At 32.0% G+C, this 25,820-nt stretch overlaps 1 protein-coding gene across 2 annotated transcripts; it reads left to right on the forward strand.

Moving 5' to 3' along the window:
• Nucleotides 1-1,452: 1,452 nt before the first annotated feature.
• On the forward strand, nucleotides 1,453-18,408 carry LOC139491768 (low density lipoprotein receptor adapter protein 1-B-like). 2 transcript variants are annotated; one of them, XM_071279620.1, is made up of 10 exons: nucleotides 1,453-4,079; nucleotides 4,489-6,080; nucleotides 10,031-10,188; nucleotides 12,075-12,187; nucleotides 13,069-13,183; nucleotides 13,704-13,787; nucleotides 14,803-14,875; nucleotides 15,464-15,546; nucleotides 16,107-16,147; nucleotides 17,123-18,408. In XM_071279620.1, the coding sequence occupies exons 2-10, from the start codon at nucleotides 6,014-6,016 to the stop codon at nucleotides 17,304-17,306; spliced, it is 918 nt and encodes a 305-aa protein (XP_071135721.1). In that variant the 5' UTR covers nucleotides 1,453-4,079; nucleotides 4,489-6,013; the 3' UTR covers nucleotides 17,307-18,408. The 2 variants fall into 2 exon arrangements, with proteins under 2 accessions (XP_071135721.1, XP_071135720.1); XM_071279619.1 differs by having other exon boundaries at nucleotides 1,459-1,525; nucleotides 5,996-6,080.
• The last annotated feature ends 7,412 nt before the right edge of the window (nucleotides 18,409-25,820 follow it).

Raw genomic sequence — 25,820 nt, forward strand, 5'->3', positions numbered from 1 at the left:
TGTAATGACAAATATGTATGAACAAAACAAACAGATATTAAAAGGTAAACGGGTATAGCAGTAACCTTATTCTAGATTATGGCTTTTCTTCGACTCAGTGGAAGGATATACGATGACCTATTATTGTTTAATCCTTGTTCATAATTGATGTAGGTTATCATATTAGTACCATCTCATTTTTTCAATATATTAAATAAAAGTATGGTCAAAAAGAATCGGTGGAAAGAATGGTAAATACTTTTTATTTCCGATGCCATGAGATAAAGGAGGTCACAGAATTAGTTTATGAATACGCCAAGATAGAAAATAATAGGCATTAATTGCAGTAATTATTTAACTTCACATGTTTAATCTCTGTAATGTTCAGAATACTGAAGTACAGTGCTTTTAAAGGTGGGAGTAATATTTATATATAGCTATTTAGAGCGGTTTGTATTGATTTTGCATCCTCTACGTATTTTTGTTGTTGTTGTTATTTTGATTACTAGTATTAATAACGGTGAATTTCGCGATTGGTAACAGTCTTTGGTGTCTCTCCGTCGTCCAGAAAATCTGTGTTTCAATATGGAATCTCATCTAGTCGTGTTTTGATTATGGTTGAAATTAAAGATCTGCATAAACTGATGGGTATCCAAAATAATTGTGCAATGTAATAGAGTAAATAAAGACAACAGTAGTTTACCGGTGTTCAAAGGCCATAAATCGATTGAGAGAAAACAAATCCGGGTAAGAAACTAAAACCAAGGGAGCACATCAACTATAATAGGAAGACAAAAGAACAGTAGGAACAAGGAAAAACAAATACCAGCATACATATAAACAAACTATTGATAACAACTGCCGTATTCATTTTATGAAAAAAAACTGGTTTCGTTGATGGCTAGCAAAACCTCCCGCTTATGACAATTCCAAAAAATATCGCTAAAGTGGCAACACTAGCTGACAGAATACACAACAAACACGCAAAAGAACACTCATCACAGATAAATGTATAAACAAATATTAACATCATAGTCGACACAACATGCAAACCGCAGAACAACAACGAACATAGTCAATCAACGACAGACACAACAGGACATCACAAACAGTGACAAACTTACGTTACGAACATGCAATCTCGAACTTTGTACAATTATTTCACACTACCAGTCCGAAAAATATTTTCATGAAAATGATGGTATTGAAAGGCAATTTCATTATTATTTGGACTACAAACGATGACAATTAGTTTTCCTCTGTCTAATAAGAATTTCGGTTCAATTCTATATAACTCAATCCATATTTATCTAGACCCCCCAATTTTTAAAAAATCCTGGAACCTCATGATTAAGACACGTGGTATATAAAATTATATCAAATATTGATTCATGATATAAATAAAATGCTTGAACTACTAATATTAGACACTAGTCATGTTACCGTTTTATCCAATGAGATGGACGCCCTCGTATCAGTGTTTCAATTGCCTGGTATACATACACATTCGAAACAAGGGATGTCGCAAGGAAATCTTCAAATGACGGCAAGTTTTGGTTTAACTGTTAATTTTCAAGATATTTTTTCTTTTTTTTTTAAATTGTGCATTAGTTTACATTATTGGAAAACGTAAATAAATTTACCTTTTAGCTCCAAACGGCATCGTTATTTAATTTGATTATTAATTTATTTCAAGTTGGCCTTTATAAGTGGACATTTTTAATAATATTGATGTATCAAATAAAAAACAAAAACGCTATACGAAATGTGTTTCTACATTTTTGTATGGTTGATTAATGGTTCTCATTTATATCTATAAAAATTCTTGATAGGCGACAAAACACAGTTTTAATGATTGTATTACATTAATTGAGACACTAAATGCAGCATTTAAGAGCAATTCTCTGTAACCACCAAAACAAAAATTCTAATAGGGTCTGCCACACAGCCTCAGATTTTGATGAAACTTTTATATATAATAGCCAGTACCATACCTTAAGGCAATAACAGGCAACAAATTGTTCCGGATAATCCGGTTGCCATGGAAACCACATAGGTTGATTTTAGCGATAAAAGGTCATTGAAAAAGTGAAAAAAAAACGACATTTTGCACTGTTTACCTTTTGGTTTTCTGGAGTTATGTACAACATATCCTTTTTTTTTTTAATAATACAATATAACTGACCTTATAGCTGTTTGAAATTCACATATGTTTTACAATTACCGTTATCAGTTATTTTGCTACCAGCTAGTAAAGATATGCTAAAATGGCAAATTTGAATTTCAGTGAAAAATGCGTAAAATATTACAAAGTGATTTTTTTGGTTTATTTTTCATTTTTCTAAACAGTTGAGAGGCGAATATCTTTCATAAAATGAGGTGAAGCTTCAGCCATGGAATAACATCAAAATGACCATGTTGTATCATGCATTATAGACTGTATTCGCCTATCCTTTCTTCTTAGATTGTGGTCAGGTTTCGTGTTTTATTAATTAAACAAGTAATATGCAGCATCAAATTGCTGATAATTACCATGGTGTGCCCCCGAACAAACTTTTAAACCAAATTAGTTCTTAAAAACATCAAAAGAAAAATGCAATGAAAAGCTAATGCTAAAATATTAGATATAAAGGACAACAGCAAACTCACTATTTATTAACATGTATAAAACTATAAATTAATGCAGAAGAAAATATATGATAACAGGATCAAAATTTGTATTTAGAAAATTGATACCAACATTAAGAATAAGTTACCACAATTTGCTAATAGAAAAGGGACGCTATCTTAATGAATTCTTTTTCAAACAGTTGGTAGAACTGAGGACAGTCATTATAAAATTGAGAAATAAAGCGGAGAATGTGTCAAAGAGACAATTACCCGATCAAAATGCAGAAAAAGCCAAGGCCTTCAACACATTAGAATATATCCTTCACCCGTAGTCGGGCTTGGGCTGCTTCTAAACAATTAATTCAATAATGTAAACTAGTTCAGCGAAAATGCTCATCATACTAAACTCCGAAACATATAAATGAACCAAACTTAAAAAAAAAAAAAAAAAACATACAAGACTAACAAAGGCCAGACGTTCTTCAATACATGGGACAGGCGCAAAAATGCGACCGGATGATACATGATTTGTTAGATCTCAAACCTCCCCCTATACATAAAGACAATGTAGAATAAAACAAAGACATAAAAATACACACAGTAAGACGCAGGTCAACAGAAGTCCAAGAACGATGTTAGAATATATAGGTATGTGCATGTAAATGATCTTGTTAAAGAATGTTGTTTATTTCTAGTTTGTTAAGTTAATTGTGTCACATGCATAAATGTATATTATATGTAATGACAATAAATTCAGATTTGAATTTGAAATATATGCTGACAACACAAAAGTTTTATTTTGTTCCGCATCCTCAACAAAACCAAAATTTTGAATGTTAATTGTTGCACCCATGAGGTACTTCATAATATTTTTATCTTTAAGTTTCAGGCCTATTCAAACGCAATTTAAGTACACTTCATACAACAAATGTACAATGGGTGCCAGTTGTTGATTTTCACAGGATGTGTGTTTGTTAAGATAACGTTTATAAACTTATGAGGAAGTTTGCATATAATTATCTATAATGGTTTTAAGCTTTCTAACTTGTAACGAATGATGCTCACTTCAGAAAACTGGCTTTAGATTAAATGTCTCAAAGTAAAATTCTTATTGTTACGTTGATAGCAGAATAAAGTGAGCAGATACTCCAACATTTCAATAGTTCCTTAAAATATTTAAAAGGAAACTACATAAAAACAAAAATATACGGTGTGGTGTATATGTCAATGCGACACTAAGCAACCCAATAACAAAAACAGCCTTTTAATATTAATTGGGACGAAAGAAAAGAGGGGCAGCATAAATAAAATATGTATGTATACTGAAGTTTTATTGTTTGAAAATTTCTTTTACAAAAATCTTCTCCTCTGAAACTAATTGGCTAAAATTAAACAAACTTGGCCTAAATCATCCTTAGGTATCTAGTTTTAAAAATGTATCCGATGACCCCGTCAATCAATCAAGTCTAAAAAAGATAATGGCGGATATGGTTACATCTTCTGATATCAGACTCGGATTTCTCTTGAACTGAATTTTAATGTGCGTATTGTTATGCGTTTACTTTACTACATTGGTTAGAGGTATAGGGGGAGGGTTGAGATCTCACAAACATGTTTAACCCCGCCGCATTTTTGCGCCTGTCCCAAGTCAGGAGCCTCTGGCCTTTGTTAGTCTTGTATTATTTTAATTTTAGTTTCTTGTGTACAATTTGGAAATTAGTATGGCGTTCATTATCACTGGACTAGTATATATTTGTTTAGGGGCCAGCTGAAGGACGCCTCCGGGTGCGGGAATTTCTCGCTACATTGAAGACCTGTTGGTGACCCTCTGCTGTTGTTTTTTATTTTGGCGGGTTGTTGTCTCTTTGACACATTCCCCATTTCCATTCTCAATTTTAGTTTGGCCTATATTTCTGAAAGTATCAAACTAAAGCATTTAGAGCAAACCTACATGGAGTAAAATGTTCATAAGGTCAAGCTCTATATGCCTTCAAATTTTCAGACTCATCAGACAACCCGTTGTTGGATTGCCGCCCCTGAATGGAAATTTTGTAGTTTTTGGTTATTATCCTGAATATTATAAAAGATAGAGATGAACTGTAATCAGCAAAAATATTCAGGAAAGTAAGATCTACAAACTGTCAATTGATCCCATTAGGAGTTTTCCCCATTTAAAGCCAATATTTCATAATTTTTCGTAAATTTTTGTAAACTTTTCTAAAAATCTCCTCCACTTAATCTACTGGGCCATATAGATTTTAATTTTAAATAGGTTATCTTGAAAAATGTCAGTATCCGATGACATTTTCATTCAACCAACATGGCCACCATGGCTAAAAATAGCACATAGGGGTTCACTATATATAGAAGTTTACGAGAAATTGAAATTTAATTTAAGTATAAGGGGTCTTCGGCCACTATTGTATGACTTCAATGGGATGCTATAAATTTAGTCTACTGGGTCAAAACCGTTCCCAACTTGGCCTAAATTATTCATTAGGGTATAATACTACTCATTATGATTTTCACCTTTTTTTACACGATTTCTAAAACCACAGTAGAAACAGGTGAGACACAAGCTCTTGAGAACCTCTAGTTTTAGTATTTAGTGTGTTATTTTTTGAGTACTGACTGGCTCATCCTCGATCGGATACATTTTTTGTCTGTTTTGGTTGTTTCTTATTTAGCTATGGGATTTTCAAGTTTATTTTCGACTTAATTATGAGTTTGAGTTCCCTCTGGTATCTTTCGCTTGTCTTTTATAGCTTTTATAGACTATACGGTATGGTTTTTCTCATTGTTGAAGGCCGTACGGTTGCCTTTTATTGCTTACATCTTCATTTGAACTTTGATGAAAAGTTGTCTGATACCAAGCACATCTCCTTATTTTTTTATTAGTAAATAACAGGCTTCGACCTTGCAAGACCCTCATGGGTAGTCAAGGTCGTTAAAAAAATCCCCTTCATCACCAGGTATATCATTGGCATTACGTGTTAATTAAGTTTCAAGGTCTCAGTCACCTGCTAAACATGAGAAATAAATACTTTTCATATCTTTCTTTCAATCTTTTTTTTTTACTACACATATGAGTTTTCCATTTGACAGTGTTCCTTCATTATTTCAGATACGGTCAAAACCAAATCATCAATATTAAAAACTAAAAAATATGTATGATATTGTTTGAGTTGTGAGTCCTTCATATAGAACTTTCAGTGCTTTTATGGGAGTGGTTTGCATAATTTATATTCTGAATCAGGTAAACGCTTAGCACCTAATATCTTCTACTTTACTAAAGCACTTTCAGAACTTAGACACATGGGGTGATTTTGTTAACAACTCATTCATAATTTTGAAGAAATTGTTTAACGCCTTATTACAAACATTGCGGTTTCTTAAATAATTTTAGACTATAGTTAAAAAGGCAATGGATATGTTCAGAAAGATAAAACCAAAGAACACAAAAAGTATTGAAAAACACTTGGGACACGAAAGTAAGTATACATGCATGCAACACCTGTCAAACTTGTTTATCTGTTTATTACTTTAGCATATCTTTTCTGAGTCATACATAAGTCTCTACTCTTATATACCAGTATATAGAACAGAAGAAATAATTTTAAACATGAAGCTATAGTGTTAGAAGTTTCTTTCTAGTTCAGAATTTTTATTGGGAAAACACTAACTGTTTGGTAAGCAAGTATTCAACAGACGAAAACAAGTTCATCAGGTCTTTAAGAATCTGGGACTGGGACGGTCCATTCACCCAGAATTATGTTCGCCCCATTTCACAATTCAACCTTGCTTGATCGCAGCTGTTTTAAAGAAGGAAATTGATTTGACATGCTTTTAATTAGTGTATACACCTTATCGCTATTTGTCCGCCATTGCTGGAAATCACACAGGTTCCCGTAAAATTTTGACGTCATAAAACAAAATGTCTGACGCCACAATGGAAAAGTGATTGTTGTTGACGTCAAAAGTTCAAGCGGACGGGTCAGCCGGGAATAGCGATAAGGTGTATTGCTATAGATTACAGATACATTTTTTTTCTGAATGTTTACAATTGCAAATAAGGCACTGGCTACCATTAATTTGAAATGTAACAATAACATGAATAATAAAACATCCTTTGTACATGTTGTATTATTAAAATGTTTACAAGTTTTACAAGTTCTTTTGATATTTAAAAATTTATTGTGTACCCAAGAGAAAATAAATCTGGAATCCCGGCTGGAATTTTGATGGGATTCCAAGTGGGATCCCACCTAATTCCACCGGGATAAAATTTCGGGAATCCCGCCAAAAGTCCGGGATTCCCGAAATTTTATCCCGGTGGAATTAGGTGGGATCCCACTGGGATATTGTGGGATTTTGATTGGGATCCCACTGGGATAAAATTTCGGGATTCCCGCTAAATAAGTGGTCCCGATGTAAATGTATTGGGATAAATTTCGGGATTCCCGTAAAAGAAGCGGGATCCCGATGTAAATCCCAGTGGAAATATACTGGGATTCCTGGAAAAAAAAGCGGGATCCCAAAAATAAATACCAGCAGGATATACATGCACCAATTCAAATTGCACTGCCACTGGGATTCCTGGGTTATTTATGCAAAAGGATACATGTCATGTTTTCCTTTCTGTTAATCAATTTGCTGTCTCTGTACTTCCAACTAGAATTGCTGAGTAAATTATGTAAACTGGAATATCTGCATGCAATCTGTTTCGTTGGAAGCTCCATTTAAAAAGATCAGTATATGCCCTAAAAGTATAAAAAAAATCCACAAAGAATCATTTGTTCAATACGTTTTGAAGCAACAAATTCAATAGAAATATTATTGCATGTTTAATATTTATAGAATACAGTAGATTGGAAGCTAGTCCAAATAATTATGAAGTCTTGGAAGGTTATTTTAATTTTTTTGCAAATTAATTACCTTCCCCCTTTTTTTATCCCCTGACGATAAATAACTATAGCGACTTATTTTCACCAAATAAACATACACACAACTGAATTAAATTTTGACATACCTACTATTTATGCCTGTTATATGTGACAAGTTAACAAGTGTATTCATTGTATATGTTAAAAATAAATATATTTTCAGTTTATGCTTTCAGACTTTCTGATGTTGATTTGCTCAGATAAAAACCATACAAATCATAGTTCCTCAATAAATTATTTTTATAATCATTATATGCACATATACACAATGACATGTTAAATTAAATTATTAATGCACTTATCTGAAAACATCTTCATCTTCGTCCTGTCCATAATTCAGCGTAAACAAATTTTGATGACGTTTTTACCAGTACACAAACGTCGACGTGACAATCTCGCCCCAAATTATATCGGCCAAGTTGATCTGTCTCCGTAACGGTATTATAAATAAATTAAGGGTATCGCATAAAAGTATTAATTACTGGCCAGTTTTTACTAAATATAAGAAAAGAATACTTTAGCAATCGGCACCTGGTGCATGCGGATAAGATAGTGGCCGCATTTATATTTAGGACAGTATTTTCTTGGGTCGAACTGTTCAGTACAATTGAAAACAAATAAAGCACGTGGTCATGATTTTTTTTACATTTTACATAAGTTGAGAAACCAACGTTTTACGACGTCAGTCATTATCTTATCATTGATGCCGGACGACAACTAATAGAAACACACTTATGAGAACTTGGGGAACATTAGAAACGCCCAAGCTTGTCTGGCAAAACACCCGTTGACATTTCCTCGGACGCCCTGTCATTTTTATCGCGAAAATCTCGGCATTTTTCTGACTTATAAATATCTGTCAAACTGAATATTAAGTGACACTTAAATGTGATTGGCTTCACCTGACAGCTTTGGTGTCATACTCATTGTTAATTAACACCAATAACCTATACTTGATGTTATTAGAGACATATGTATACACAAACAAAACACTTGCATATTTTCAACAACATAAATTAATTATGGTTCATACAATTTCCCGTTTTAACTAGACTGGGATCCCAGCATCAGATCCCGGCTGTAAACAGTTCCGATTGGGATCCCAGTGTCTGATATTTATCCCGTTTCATCTAGACTAGAATCCCGGCTTCAGACAGTTATCCCGAATGGGATCCCAGTTTCAGATATTTATCTCGAATGGGATCCCGCCTCCAGATGCTTATCTTGGCTTATCCCGACAATTTCAACGGGATTGCATTGGGATCCCGATGGATCCCGTTTTCGTTTTCTCTTGGGTATGCATACTAAAGTTGAGAAAGATATAGCTTGACAAACATGCATGTTTCATCATGTACATGATTATGTGTTATTACAGAAAAAAATACATCTGTTATAACTATTTAAAGGATTATATTCCAACTACATGTACATGTACATGTTCTCTACATCACTTCAAAGCCTTTCCTGAGACATATACATGTATCATGTTTAAATTATTCCCAATGTATTTTAATTATTGTAATAAAAAATTACCAGAGCATAACATACATGTAATCTTCAAAGTAATTCCCAAGTTTGAAAGTTTGACTGTTTCCCATTCTGAAATTAATAATATGCCTATATGTCGTGTTGTTACTGGCTACAGCTAAGTTAAACTAATAAAAGCCATGATTTACCATGATTTATCCAATCTATACATGTACATGTAATTTTTTGTATGTATTAAATTCCGCACAAAGTTCCAAGAATTCCCAATTTTCCAATTAGACAATGTTAGAAGTAAAATATTAAAGATTTTTTTAACAAATAACTAACATATATATGTTACTATCTATAGATTAAAGGAATAAAGTTTAGACAACACATGAAAGCATCTGACTAATGCATGGATGTTATTTCTCTCAAAACTTATTGGTACCCTTAAGTTGCCTGTTAGAGGACCAACTGTGTCTGTAATACATGTCATAAGTGTCATTATACCTTATTTAGTATTTTAAAATGTACCAGTATTGTTTTACTTGTGCTTTTTTTCCATCTGCAATTGTTTAAAAATAATCGTTGTAATCATTGTTTATAAATTTAAATTGTAATTATTCAGCTCAGCTTTGGGAGCTGTGATTAGCAATACATTATTCAGTTATTCTATTCTATTCTAAGTGGTTGAGGTACACATATTTTAACATTTCCTAATCATATCAATTTTAAGTGTCAGTACGTGTATCTATAATGTACTGTCATATGGGAAATCCCCCATAATTAGGGAAGTTTATGAATCTGATCACAGTATCCAGAAAAGTTTCCTGTTATCATGGTCATGATGGTTATGTACGTAATTATTTGCATTTTGCATATATTGAATAATATTTTGTCTGAAACATGTAAAATTCAAATATTTTTTGTGGTATGTAGTATATTTTTATTCACATTGAGGGTGGGTGGTATAATTTTAAAAACCATTAATTAATATCTTTGTATTTTTTTATCTGCTGCCTTGTCAGAACTTGGAGAGGGTTGGAGTGAGAATAAAGAAGCTGTTTCTGACGGTCTGACATTTCATTTGAAGTACATAGGATCTACACTTATTGAAGAAGCTGCTGATGGAGAGAGCTATCGAGATGGTCAGAGTGAAAAAGCTGTCAATAGTATTGTTGCCATGGTATTTAAAATTTAATTAGATCTGCTTATATACGGGATTCATTTGCATAATGAACATTTAAAAGTTAATGTTAAAAAAAAAATTTGTCATTTGATTATTGCCTCATTTTGCAAACAACTATCTTTACCACGTTAACATCATATCATACAATTTTCATATATGCTATATTTATACTGCAATTTTACATATTTGCACCAAAGCTAAAAGTTTTAAACTGGTTTTTACTTCCTTTTTGAATGAAATCATTATGTCAGATAGATGGACCATGATAAGGAACCCCTAATTCAAATATGATGTTCATGTAAACAGTAATTTGAATACATGTACCGGTACATGTATAACCATGATAACTCACAAAAAAGCAGGATACCAAGAGACTAGAATCGCTTCTTGTTATCTGTACCCCTGTATTTGTATATTTCAAGGTTGGTTACAGTATTAATAATGATCATGGTTAACTTTATGTCTGTTTGTCTAACTTATTTGATTTTCTTATCTGCACTGTTAAGTGCACATTGATTTTGTATCCACTTCTATGTCCAATTTGAATCTAGTAAAATTTTCTCAGAATTTCCACAATATAATTTTTTGATTTTCCTTAGCAAATCAAGGACTTGTCATTGCTTACCTAGGAATACTTTAAGTGTACTTGATTCAGACCCCTTATTATTATGATTTAGTGTAACTATTAGAATTCATAACATAAATTACCATTTTGCAACTTCTCTCCTTTTTATTATGAAAAGCAAAAATGACTTCAGTCTACAAATGTACATACCGGTAAGTTACCCTACTACATGCGTTATAGTTATCTATTATCTTTTTTTTGCTATTGGATATCAGATACATGTATATCATGTTAAAAAAAAGACATTAAATGGAGACATTTACTTTATAAATTTGGAAATTATTGCGTGCATTTATTATTGCAAATTTGTCATTTTGGACTAAAAAGTGATTTTAATTTTAGCAATATTGAGAAAAATCCTGTTAAGTTCATATAAAATATTTCAAAATGCGAGTTTTAATCATTGCGATTATAACCCTGTCACATTTTTAGCAATAATAAAATCATCGCAATAATTTCTGAATTTGCAGTAATCTACATCCACTTAGTTTTTTTTTTTGAAGCCTAACACCATTACGTCTAATTACATGAACATGTATGTTTACTTCCTCGTGACTTTAGATATATATAATCTTACCAAACACATCCTGTCAATGTTATCATCAGGAAACAATGTTATGTATTATACTAAAATTAAGTGGTTTTATACAATATGGAAACTGAGATAAAAATCTGCCAACATGCACTTTGCACCAACTCTTAATAAAGGTTTTGACGCATTGTTTTACATGTGCCAGTATCTGAAAAAATACTTTTAATGACCATGTTAAATCTGACACCAGCAACAAATGACAAAATCAAAAGCTCAAAGTCTCAAACACTTTAAACAATTGGAAAACAGCTGTCATATATACATGATATAGGAGTTGATGAGGGTTTGGATCAGGGGTTAAATGATTAAAGAATAATGCCCTTAAAAAATGAAGATAAGAGAATAATGGGCAAAAATAATGAAAATTAGAGAAAAAAGGGGTTAATTTTTTGAAGATTAGAGAAAAAAGGGTTAATTTTTTAATGATTAGAGAAAAAAGGGGTGAAAATTAAATGTTTACCGAATAACAGACCCCCCCCCCCCCCCCAATCCAGACCCTTGTTGATGGTTCAAGTTACAAAAAATGTGAATCAACTTTCATGCAATATGCATACTCAAATATATTATGTACTATAACTAAATTGATAATCAAATATTAAATATCCTTATTAGACATTTTTATTTCGAATACATTAGTTTTATATTGTATAATTATTCTATTCTCAGGCAAAGACGGCTAAAAGTAAATTAAGAAAAGTAACACTGACAACTTCACCAGAGGGTATGAAAGTTTTAGATATGGCATCAAAAGAATTGTTGATTGAATGTAGTATATTTAGGTAGGTATATAATTCTTGACAATAGAATTACAAAATCATTCAGGTATTCAAATTCCTTACATGGAGTAATTTTTATTCCCAACACTTTAAGAATCAGAAAAACTTATTATAGCTTTTTAGGTGCTTAATACTTAAATTTATTTGATAATATGAATGAAAGATATCAGGTTAGAATATGAAAGAACAAGATACATGGTATGACATTATGTACCAGTAGTTAGGTTTCTTAATTTAGATAGTTTTAGCAAACAGTCAACTATATAAGATGACTGGTATAAATGTAAGCAGACTTACCTATACTTATCTCAATCTGATGTTGACCTCATTTCCATAGATTGTTTCAATTGATAACGTTCTGTTTGTGTGATCCTTGTTGTAAAAACTTGATCAAAAAGTCATGATTAATAAAGCAAAGGAAACTTTTGACTTTGCACCTGGTTATATTATGTACATGTATATAAAACTAAGAAGATTTGGTATAATTGGCAATGAGACAGTTTTCTACCAGAGACCAAACCAACCATATAAAGTAACAACTATTGGTCATCATACAGTCTTCAACAATGACCAAAACTTACAGTTTATAGTCGCTGTGCAATGACAAATGTAAAACAATTTGAACAAATCATGTCATAGTTGTTTATTTGATCAATTTTGTGTTGGACCTTTATCAGGACTCTGGGATAGTTTGTTTTTAAACTCTAAATTTCGGGATTAATCCGTTCGGGATCCGTAAATTCTTTTTTTCGAATTTCAGGATGTCGGTTTTGAAATATCTTTAAATTCAGAACCTCTGGATTTCATGTTTTTAACCTCGAGATTTAGGGGAATTCATGACTCCTCCGACCCCTCCTCTTTAATGAATTTTTAATATTTTTCAGAATATCTTTTTGCTCTGCTGACAAAAACCATGAAAAAATATTTGCCTTTATGGCAAGAAATAGCATTAATGAAACTATGGAGTGCCATGCTTTTCTGTGTGCGAAGAGAAAAATTGTGAGTATTTTTTTGTCTACATATTTTGATTTTATGATTTTGTTTAAAAATGTTCTGGTACACAATATTGCTCAAGGAAGGCACATGCTTAAAAGAGGCACACATCAGGTACAAGAGATTTATTAACAAATGAATACCTGGTTACCTGTACAATTTTTCACTAGATTAATTAAAAGATTAATTGCCAAAATAGTCACACATATGTAATTTATTTGAATATATCAGTAAATATAAATGGAATGGAAATGGGGAAAATGTCAAAAAGACAACAACCCGACCAAAGAGCAGACTACAGCGGAAGGCCACCAATTGGTCTTAAACACAACGAGGAAACTCCTGCACCCGAAGGTGGTCCTCAGCTGGCCCCTAAATGCAATTGTGTAATGTGTACTAGTTTAGTGAAAATGGATGTCACACTAAACTCCAAAACATATTTATAAATGAACTAGAATTAAAAAAACCACAAGACTAACAAAGGTCAAAGGCTCCTGACTAAAACAAATCTATTTTATTGTTACAGGCACAAGCAGTTACATTGACAGTGTCCAAAGCATTCGAATTGGCCAGTGAAAAATGGAATACAGAAAATGAAAATAAAAATTCTGTAAGTTAAACATTTCATCAGATATTCATTTTGAGGTGCCATTTTTAGTGATTTTAGCAGATAGAAAGAATTTAAAAGTCTTAGATTATGGACATGTCAACATTTAAGACCACCAAAGATTTAAAAAAAAAATCTGGTTTGTTGTACCAGGCTAGGGTTATGGGACTTTTAACAGTTATTGTACATATGTTTCTGTACACCTAAGGGTATCCTCATATAGGTTTTTGTGAAGAGTCATTTTTATTTACCTGTGATTAGATGCCTTTTATTCAATTTCAATAAGCACAAGACAGACTTATCATGCTCTCTTGGCATAGCTGTTTGTTATCCAAAGTTCATTGAAGAATTGGTAAAGTTAGTTTTGGAAGAAGATTTTTAGAAATTTTGAAAAGTTGTGAGACTCTGATCAATATTCTGAGAGAATTCATTATAAAATGCATATGTATTCAAGTTCTACAACAAAAAAGAAATTAAATACTAATGGAAAAAAAAATTAGTAAAATACCAAAATATTATGCACAAAATAAGACAAGATCCATTTCCAAAAGTCTTTTGACTCATTTCAGCAAACTTTTTCCATAGTATTATACAGCTATGATAATTGTACATTTCAGCAAATAATTGCCTCCTCTGATAACTTGGTAAAATAAGTGTTAGACATACTATCTTAAAATATTGAAAAAAATCTACAAGGATTATATGATTCTGGAAACCTTTCTGGAAAACACATGCATAAATGACCAAATAATTTCATTTTTCACAAACAGTGGACATGCACACATACTTAAATTCTATGTAAAACTTGACCAATCCCTTTATATAAAAGACTTACAATAGATGGATGGGTATTGATAAAAAAAAAAGTCAAGTCCTTAATCTAGAAAAATTGGAAAAAAACTTAAAAGAGATAATAAACATGATTAAAGATCTTCCATCAACACTGATTGTTCCAAATAACAAAAAAAAAAAACATATACCATTAGATAACATATGAGACCCTTTTTTTACTTTTCAGAATGAGACTGCACAGTCAAGATTGGAGGATAACAATTTCAATAATATAACAACTAACTCAAATAAAAGAGATGGTATGTATAGATAGGACTCAATTCTATGGTGGGTTCCAAATCTATGGCAAATATGACGTTATAAATCAAATCTATGGCAGTTTTTTGTATTCTCCAAATCTATGGCAGATCTTGAATTTGTGTAATTTTCCAGGAAAAACATATAACATCACAATCAAATGGTACCACATTATAACCCACAGATTTGTACACCATTTATTTAAGGATTATTTTTTTTATTTTGAATTAAAATATAAATCAAAAACAAATATTTTACAAGGGGTTTAAAGATTTTTACAAACAAATGCACAATACCCTTTTTGCATTCCCTCTAGAACAATTTGGCGATGGTTTAAAGGAAAGGAAGATGTGCTGAACCTTCTGAATCACGCCTTAAATAAAGGCACCGCTGATTTTAGTAGTGGATATTTTTTGTTAGGAAAGAAGTTATGAATTTTAGTGTTTGGTGTGTTTGAAGTTCTGGTAACAATTTCATTTATTTGGATTAATTTAACTAGAGAGGGAAATGATAAACCAATTTCCACCTTGAAGCAATTTATTCATGTGATACCTTTATGTTATACTTTTATGTTTAAATGTTAATTTCAGAAAATAGTTCACCCATACCAAAACTACAGTCACCAAAGTCAGTAAACAGATCCTCACCATCACCTAAACAGAGTAAAGAATGGGTAAGATCTATCACTGCATCCTTTGAAAATAAAATTATTCAAACGTTTAAGTCCAGTATATCTATAAATGATGTACATGTTACTCTTTTGTGTTTTAGTAAATCTTGTATCATATCTGCCTTGATCTTTAAGTATCTTGGTGTGATTTGTGCGTGCTCAGAAATAATATCAGAAGTGACAAAAAGCTACGATAACAAAACATTTAGTATGTAACAATTTCCTGCAAACTTTTATGTTTTCAAATTTTCTTGATACTTATTTCTGTAAAGGGCAGACAGACTACCTCTTCTTTTTCTTCTTCTTCTTCTTCGGAATACGGGAGTAGACTCCTAGGTAGGAGTGTAAAACTTCCCGGAGAGTGAATTGTAGTACAATTGTGTCCAACCACCAAATAAATGTCTGTGACAAATGAAATTCGGATAGTTAAGAATGTTACTGCCTGTAAGAATATTATTATACACTGAGTGAGAGGTATAAAAATATGCATAACAATGTTAAATATTTGTTAACATAAAGGGGAGAATAATTCATTTTGTACTTCATTATCTTTTATTTTGTAGCTGAAATTTGAAGATGACAATTTAGATGATGATTTTTCAAGGTAATGTGTTTATAATGTATTTATTTAGTATATACATATTTATTATTTTGTATAATTTAGTCATAGTCTGGTTTGAGACATGGCTTTGTTAAATGTAGGGTCAACATATTCCACCATTTGCCCTTCATAGTTATTCTAACACTACAAAAGGGGTGGGTGGTGGGGTTTATTGGTTTACTTTTGTCGTCTGTCTGTCTGTTACATCATGAAAACAAGGAGATGTGGTATGATTGATTGTTTTTTTAAATGGTTGCTATGGAAACAAACTATTTAGTAAATTCAAAATTTTAACGTTTTTGTATAGTTTGGGGTTTTGTTTGTCAATACTGTAAATATTCATATTGTTTGAATTGATTAACTTTATTTCTATGGGACTTTAAATTCCCTTATTTTATATTTTCAAAAGGGTCTTTTTTCACATATTCAGGCAAAAGGTTGATTTGATGGTTACCATGGCAACGGGCATAATACAGGGAAAATAAAGACAGAATTTTACTCATCTACCAAAGTTCTTATGATATATGGCAAAAACAATTACTTCTGTGACATGTCATGAATCACCTTCTGCATGATTTTTACAAAGACCGGTACTTAATGAGACAACTATTCATCAGAGTTCAAACATAAGCACTCTTATTTATATAGTGTTCAAAGTTATATAGGAATAAAAATTATCCTTAAACTGATAACGGATAAATATCTTGTTAGGGATAACATATAATTTGTTTAGTAATGAATAATGTTCAGCCTCTGTATTAATGGAGTGTCATTATCATTCCATCATTCTGTCTTTCAAGAAGGCCTATCAGGGATTGAAAAAGGTCATTAAGTTATCACTAGACGCTGTTAATTATGTGTTTTTTGGCATTACATATACTTTGTATTTGTCATAAATTTATTATGACTGATATTTCTTGCAGATATAGATTTGTCTATGTTGTCTGTTCAGTATTTTATTTTTATTATTTTTTTCAGGCTGGCAGAAAATAGAATAAGAAAAGTAGCTGAAGGGCCACCTAGAATGGACAAGATACCATCCTTCCATACAAATTTAAAAAAAGAAGATATGGACGATTCTATTACAAAATACCTAGACACAAAAACATGTAATGAGGAATTTTCTCGCCAAAGGTCAATGGAAGATCTGCTTGTAATATAACTGCCGCCTGATCTCACTAATAACCACACAGGGTACTGAAATCATCCATTCAACCATAATACCAGTGCTATAGATCTGACAGGTAACCAGTCAGGAAACCAAATCATGCCATGTGCTTTTATTGCAGATCTGACTAAGTACCAAAAGTAGGGTACACATGTATCAGATAATGCCATCCAATTATAATCACAAGTGCTTATTTGTTATTAAGTTTTTGTAGTGCTTTGTATTTGTCTCTATGAGATATATAAATGCACTTTTAATGTTGCTCAGAAATTATTTTTATAGTTTGGGTTATGCAGGACGTGAATATAAGTTTTTTTATGCATGTTGAAAGTCTTATAGTCTTATGTTTTTTTTCCCCCATAAAAAGGACCTTCTAAAGAAAACTTGTTCTTAAAACTCACACACTTTAAATTTGATTAAAGTTAGTAAGATCATTTAAACCAAACTGCATCCATTTCCTCTTGTTGTTACCTGATTTATAGATAACTGCTTTTTTCCCCTTAAACCCCCTGCCCCCCCCCCCCCCCCCAAAAAAAAAATATAAAAAAATTTTTGTCAACATATCTTGGATTGCTAATTTATAATTTTTGAATTAAAGAAAATTAATTACTTGTGCAGTTGCATTCCCTGTTCTGGTTAATGAGCTTATACATTTGTGCCATTTGCTGTTATACGTTTTTTATAACTTTTTTTTCTCAGTACTTAGCTAAAGCCATGTGTTTTTCAAATTATCGAGATTTTAGCAATATTGTGAAAGATTAAAACAAGGTTTATGTCTGGAAGTGAGAAAGAGTTGATTAAAATATTAGTAAAATGTGGAAATGGATACATTTTTTGTTTTGTTATTCAAGTTCATTTAATTAATTATAAACATGCACAGAAACAAATCTGAAGCACTTACACATACACACACAGAGAAAATTTTAAACTAATAAATAGCATTCAAAGGAATAATGATCAAAATAATAAAATGTAAAAACCCTCAAGCCTTGAATTGAATTCTTATCTAGCAATGTAATTTGGTTAATACACAAGTGCCTGAATATATAGATAAAGAGAATTCAAAGTAAAAACTTTTTGAAAAACATTTTTAAAATGAATAATTGATAAGAAAATAATAAAAGAGTTGCCAAACTATGTAAGAGCCGTCAATCCTTCAAAGGAATTTGCATCTATCTAGCATTGTCATTTGATTTCTGGGCAAGTGCCTAAACAAGGTTTGTAAGAGCTGTCTATCCTTCAAAAGAATTTGCATCTATCTGGTATTGTCATTTGATTTATAGGCAAATGCAAGTTCCTACAAAAAGTGGGTAAGAGCCGTCAATCCGTTAAAGGCGTTGTCATCTATCTAGCATTGTCATTTGATTTCTGGGCAAGTGCCTACAAAAAGTGTGTAAGAGCCGTCAATCCTTTTAATGAGTTGACATCAATCTAGCATTGTCATTTGATTTCTGGGCAAGTGGCTACAAAAAGTGTGTGAGAACCATCAATCCGTTAAAGGCGTTGTCTTCTATCTAGCATTGTCATTTGATTTCTGGGCAAGTGCCTACAAAAAGTGTGTAAGAGCTGTCAATCCTTGAAATGAGTTGACATCAATCTAGCATTGTCATTTGATTTCTGGGCAAGTGTCTACAAAAAGTGTGTGAGAGCCGTCAAACCGTTAAAGGCGTTGTCATCTATCTAGCATTGTCATTTGATTTCTGGGCAAGTGCCTACAAAAAGTGTGTAAGAGCCGTCAATCCGTTAAAGGCGTTGTCATCAATCTAGCATTGTCATTTGATTTCTGGGCAAGTGCCTACAAAAAGTGTGTGAGAGCCATCAATCCTTTAAATGAGTTGACATCTATCTAGCATTGTCATTTGATTTCTGGGCAAGTTCCTACAAAAAGTGTGTAAGAGCTGTCAATCCTTTAAATGAGTTGACATCAATCTAGCATTGTCATTTGATTTCTGGGCAAGTGGCTACAAAAAGTGTGTGAGAGCCGTCAATCCGTTAAAGGCGTTGTCTTCTATCTAGCATTGTCATTTGATTTCTGGGCAAGTGCCTACAAAAAGTGTGTAAGAGCTGTCAATCCTTTAAATGAGTTGACATCAATCTAGCATTGTCATTTGATTTCTGGGCAAGTGTCTACAAAAAGTGTGTGAGAGCCGTCAAACCGTTAAAGGCGTTGTCATCTATCTAGCATTGTCATTTGATTTCTCGGCAAGTGCCTACAAAAAGTGTGTAAGGGCCGTCAATCCGTTAAAGGCGTTGTCATCTATCTAGCATTGTCATTTGATTTCTGGGCAAGTGCCTACAAAAAGTGTGTAAGAGCCGTCAATCCTTTAAATGAGTTGACATCAATCTAGCATTGTCATTTGATTTCTGGGCAAGTTCCTACAAAAAGTGTGTGAGAGCAGTCAATCCGTTGAAGGCGCTGTCATCTATCTAGCATTGTCATTTGATTTCTGGGCAAGTGCCTACAAAAAGTGTGTGAGAGCCGTCAATCCGTTAAAGGCGTTGTCATCTATCTAGCATTGTCATTTGATTTCTGGGCAAGTGCCTACAAAAAGTGTGTAAGAGCTGTCAATCCTTTAAATGAGTTGACATCAATCTAGCATTGTCATTTGATTTCTGGGCAAGTGCCTACAAAAAGTGTGTAAGAGCCGTCAATCCTTTAAATGAGTTGACATCAATCTAGCATTGTCATTTGATTTCTGGGCAAGTGCCTACAAAAAGTGTGTAAGAGCTGTCAATCCTTTTAATGAGTTGACATCAATCTAGCATTGTCATTTGATTTCTGGGCAAGTGCCTACAAAAAGTGTGTGAGAGCCGTCAATCCGTTAAATGAGTTGTCATCAATCTAGTAATGTCATTTGATTTCTGGGCAAGTACCTACAAAAAGTGTGTAAGAGCGGTCAATCCTTTAAATGAGTTGACATCAATCTAGCAGTCATTTGATTTCTGGGAAAGTGCCTACAAAATGTGTGTTAGATCTGTCAATCCTTTGAAGGAGATGGCATCTATCTAGCATTGTCATTTGATTTCTGGGCAAGTGCCTACAAAAAGTGTGTTAGATCCGTCAATCTGTTAAATGAGTTGACATCAATCTAGCATTGTCATTTGATTTCTGGGAAAGTGCCTACAAAATGTGTGTTAGATCCGTCAATCCTTTGAAGGAGATGTCATCTATCTAGCATTGTCATTTGATTTCTGGGCAAGTGCCTACAAAAAGTGTGTTAAATCTGTCAATCCTTTGAAGGAGATGTCATCTATCTAGCATTGTCATTTGATTTCTGGGCAAGGGCCAACAAAAAGTGTGTAAGAGCCGTCAATCTGTTAAATGAGTTGACATCAATCTAGCATTGTCATTTGATTTCTGGGAAAGTGCCTACAAAATGTGTGTTAGATCCGTCAATCCTTTGAAGGAGATGTCATCTATCTAGCATTGTCATTTGATTTCTGGGCAAGTGCCTACAAAAAGTGTGTTAGATCCGTCAATCCTTTGAAGGAGATGTCATCTATCTAGCATTGTCATTTGATATCTGGTCAATTTCCTACAAAAAGTGTGTAAGAGCTGTTAATCCTTTAAAGGCGTTGTCATCTATCTAGCATTGTCATTTGTTATTTGGATAAGTCCCTATATACACAGAAAATTTGAAACTGCAGAATAGCAGTGGACTGACTATATACTAAAAAAAGTATGTAAGAGTCCTCAAACCTTGAAATGAATTCTCATCTAGCATGGAAATTTTTTAATTGGTGAACGAAAACTGATTGAAACATTGCGTACATCATGTACATACCAACAGATAAATATTGATTTTACACAGAAATTCATTTTTTCATCCTGGTCAGTTTATGAATTATTTATGAGAACAGAAAGAAGCCTAAAACCCACATGCACAATCAGCCACAGAAAATTTTAAGAACTTGAATTGCTAGTCTAATGAGAGAAAAAAAATGTATGTAAAGACTTCAAAACTTGAAATTAAGCATGCATACACAGTGAGATTTAAGTTGCAAAAAGTTGTTTGCTGGAATTGAGAAAGAGTTTTTTGAAAACTGAATTAAATATTGCATATATACACAGGCAGATGAATAATTGAGTTGGCACTGATTTTTTTTCTCTCACCCTGTTCAGTTATTTGATTTTTAAATACACAGAAAATAGCATTTAAAGAATATATACTTAGATAATTTGAAACTGGTGAAAAGTAGTGAAATGAAAAATGAATCAATTTGTTAAAGCCTTTTATCCTAGAAATGAATTCACATCAAACGTAAGGAATTGATAATGGTACCAGTTCTCAAATACATACATAGAGAGTGATTCTTCTTGAAAAGAGTTGTATATGTGAATTGAGAAAGAGCTATGTGAAAACTGACTTACAAATTGCATACACTAATAACTTATTGTGTTGGCACCAAAAGTAATATTTATTCCTGTATAATTCATAAATTATTTATATGCATTAAAAAAAAAACCAAAGCACAAACATACACACAGAAATTTAAAAAAATGTTTACTAGCAGTCAAATATATAATTAAAAAGTATGTCTACTTTCTCCCTATCTTGAACAACCAATATTGGCCTAGAGCTGTTTTCTGCTCTTTGGTTGCATTACTTTCTTTATTCCCCATTTCCATTCTCAAACATCCCTCAAACCTTGAAATGGATTTGCATCTATTGTTGTAATTTGATTGTTGATCAAGTCTGAATCAAGTCCAATAATTTGATTTCTAGACAAAAGCCTACCAAAAGTGTTTAAGTGCCGTCAATCCGTCAAATGAGTTAGCATCAATCTAGCATTGTCATTTGATTTCTGGGCAAGTGCCTACAAAAAGTGTGTAAGAGCCGTCAATCCTTTAAATGAGTTGACATCAATCTAGCATTGTCATTTGATTTCTAGGCATGTTCCTACAAAAAGTGTGTAAGAGCCGTCAATCCGTTAAAGGCGTTGTCATCTATCTAGCATTGTCATTGATTTCTGGACAAGTTTCCATTCTCTTTTCCAAGATTCTTCAAACCTTGAAATATATTTGCATCTAGCGTTGGTTATTTGATTGTTGTGCAGGTCCTCAAGTTCATTTAAAATCCTTAAATTGAAGTCAAAAGGAAATGTAATAGTCTTTAAGAGCAGCCAATCTTTAAAGAGATTTATGTCAAGTGAAGTAATTTTACGACAAGTTTCTGAATACATAAAAACAATGAGAGTGCACTAATAAAAATGTTTGTAAGAGTTGTCAAACCTTGAAATAGATTTGCATCTAATGTAATAAAAAGTAAAATCACAAAAATACTGAACTTACAGGAAGATCAATTGAGAAAGTCCATAATCACATGGCAAAATCAAATAACAAAACGCATCAAAAACGAATGGACAAAAACTGTCATATTCCTGACTTGATTGATTTCTGTTTGCACACATACACCCTCAGAAAATTTGAAACTCTTGAATAGTTGTCTTACTAATAAATAATTAAAAAAAGTCTGAAAGAGCAGTCAATCCTTTAAAGACATTTTCATCAAGTGAAGTAATTTTGTGTGTAAGAGCCGTTAAACCTTGAAATACATTTTCATCCAGTGTTGTAATTTGATTGCTGTACAATTCCTCAGATCCATTTAAAATTCTTAAATAGCAGTCAAAATAAAAATTAAAAATGTCTTAAGAGCATTCAAACCTTTGAAGAGGTTTTCGTCAAGTGAAATAATTTTATTTAGAACAAGTTCATGAAATACAATGAGAGTGCACTAATAAAAATGTTTGTAAGAGCTGTCAAACCTCGAAATAGATTTGCATCTAATGTAATTATTTGATTTCTGTTTGCACACATACACCCTCAGAAAATTTTAAACTCTTGAATAACATTCTTACTAATGAATAATAAAAAAAGTCTGAAAGAGCAGTTAATCCTTTAAAGACATTTTCGTCAAGTGAAGTAATTTTGTTTGTAAGAGCCGTTAATCCTCGAAATAGATTTTCATCCAGTGTTGTAATTTGATTGCTGTACAAGTCCTCAAATACATTTAAAATTCTTGAATAGCAAAATAAAAATAATTAATTAATTATTAATTAATAGATGATAAAAACGTCTAAGAGCATTCAAACCTTTGAAGAGGTTTTCGTCAAGTGAAATAATTTTACTTAAGAACTAGTTCCCAGATACATAAATACAAAGACGATTGCACAAATAAAAATGTTTGTAAGAGCTGTCAAACCTCGAAATATATTTGCATAGCTGTCTTACTAATAAATAATTAAAAAGGTCTGAAAGAGCAGTCAATCCTTTGAAGAGGTTTTCATCAAGTGAAATAATTTTACTTTTTCAACAAGTTCCCAAATACATAAATACAAATTAAAGAGGACTACAATAATAATTAAAAAAGTCTGAAAGAGCCGTCAAAAGAAAAATAAAAAAGTCTGTAAGAGCATTCAAATCTTTAAAGAGATTTTCGTCAAGTGAGATAATTTTATTGTAGGACATGTTCCCAAATACATAAATTCAAAGAGGATTGCATTAATAAAAATCTTGAAAGAGCTGTCAAACCTCGAAATGGATTTTCATCTAGTGTAGTAATTTGCTTTCTGTTTGCACACATACACCCTCAGAACATTTACAACTCTAGAGTAGCAGTCTTATTAATTAATAGATGATAAAAGAGTCTGAAAGAGCAGTTAATCCTTGAAATAGATTTTCATCCAGTGAAGTAATTTGAATTTTTAAATTCTTTAATACAAGTGAGATTAATGTGAAAAAAAGTTGGCCACTGGAAGTGAGATAAAGCTGTATCGAAACTGATTAAAATATTGCATACAGTACCTGACAGATTTAAAATAATAATAATAATTATAATTCTTTATTTAAAATGGGTTTCACTGTTAGCTATAAAACTAATCTTATCTGAGGCCCTCATAAAATACAATGAAACATAACAAACAATTACAAAATATTAAAAAAAACACACATATATGAACAAATGAAATAAAAAATTGTTAAGAAATATACAATTTTCCAAACAGGTAAAAATTACAAATTCATATAGTATTGGCATCATTTAAATTACCTCAAAAACTTCTTAAGTTTGATTAAGTGTGTGAAAATTATTATGCATATAAAATTTCACAGCTTCTTAATGTTCCAATGTTATTATTCATGTATGGCTAAATGATTAACGTCAAAATAGGTTTAAGGTCTGCTTTAAAACATGAAAAATTCTTGGCCTCAGATAGTTTTGCAGCTTAATTAATGATGAACTTGAATACAAAAATCTACATCTTAGTTGCACCATTTTACAACAGTAAATTAATGGTAGTCTAGGTAAACTTAAGTGTAGATCTTCTGATGTGAAATATTTATGATCATGTGCATCGTTTTGGAAATGTTCCATACAGAATTCTACATGTCTGTAATATTTTTTATTTTTTCCGTTTTCAGATGTATTGTAAATTAAGAAATAATTGAATGCATTTATTGTTGCGATTTTGTCATTTAAGACTAAATTTTGTGATATTGAGAAAAATCCTGTGTTATTCATATAAAATATTTCAAAATGTGTGTTTAAATTATTGCGATTATAACCCTGTCACATTTTTCGCAATAATTTCTGAATTTACAGTATTTGTGATCAAATGCATTGTTTTGGAAAGGCTCCATACAGAAAGCTAAATGTCTGTTATATTTTTATTTTTTTTCCATTTTTGAATACATGTATTTTGATGTTGATCTGTTTATGCTGAAAGCAAATTTGTAGTTTTAATACATTTTGCATGAAAATAGTATAACTGTCATCACTGTTGTTTTTTTCCATTCATGAATATTCATGTAACATTTCATTTGCAAGAAAGTCAGTGCCAAAAGTTTGGCAAGCAAAAGATAATAGTAACTGCTAGTAATTTCAAGGGGGGGGGGGGATAAAATGACCTAATAGAATTTGCTTTTCTTCCTGGTTTCCTCATATGAAGCCACACTTAAAATATTTTGGTTGGCCATAACTCTACCTAAAGATTTAGACTGTGGGTAGGTAGGTAGGCATTTTCTTGGGATTTTTTGGCAAGAAGAAATTGAACTGTCAGCTGTTTTTAGTGTTCATGCCAACTGATTAAAAACAACCCCAACTTTTTAACATCCAGACAAGAAAAGATTTTGAGTAGGTAAATATTTTCTGGTAGGTTAGGTAGGTTTATGGCAAACAGATGTTATCTTTTTTATGACCTGACCGACCTCCTTTTGAAAAAAGAGTATGTTTTATTAGCCTCTATTATTTGCTTGCATTTTCTACCTCATATTCCCCTCACTCCTCAGGCTTCCTAGAGTAACTGCATTAGGGGATTTAGTTGATTTTTTAAGTCTAAAAAATAAGTATTGTAATCTACTAGTCCTGTGTAAATGAAGGTGAATTCTTTGAAGCCAGAGAAAATAATTTCCTAGATTCACATCTCTGATTTTCACTGTATTTATTTTTTGCAGTGATTTGTTTAGAAAGTAAAAGAAATATGTATTTTTCAAGTGGGAAATTGATTATA

This window comes from Mytilus edulis, chromosome 10 (assembly GCF_963676685.1).
Source record: "Mytilus edulis chromosome 10, xbMytEdul2.2, whole genome shotgun sequence".
NCBI classification, from domain to species: domain Eukaryota; kingdom Metazoa; phylum Mollusca; class Bivalvia; order Mytilida; family Mytilidae; genus Mytilus; species Mytilus edulis.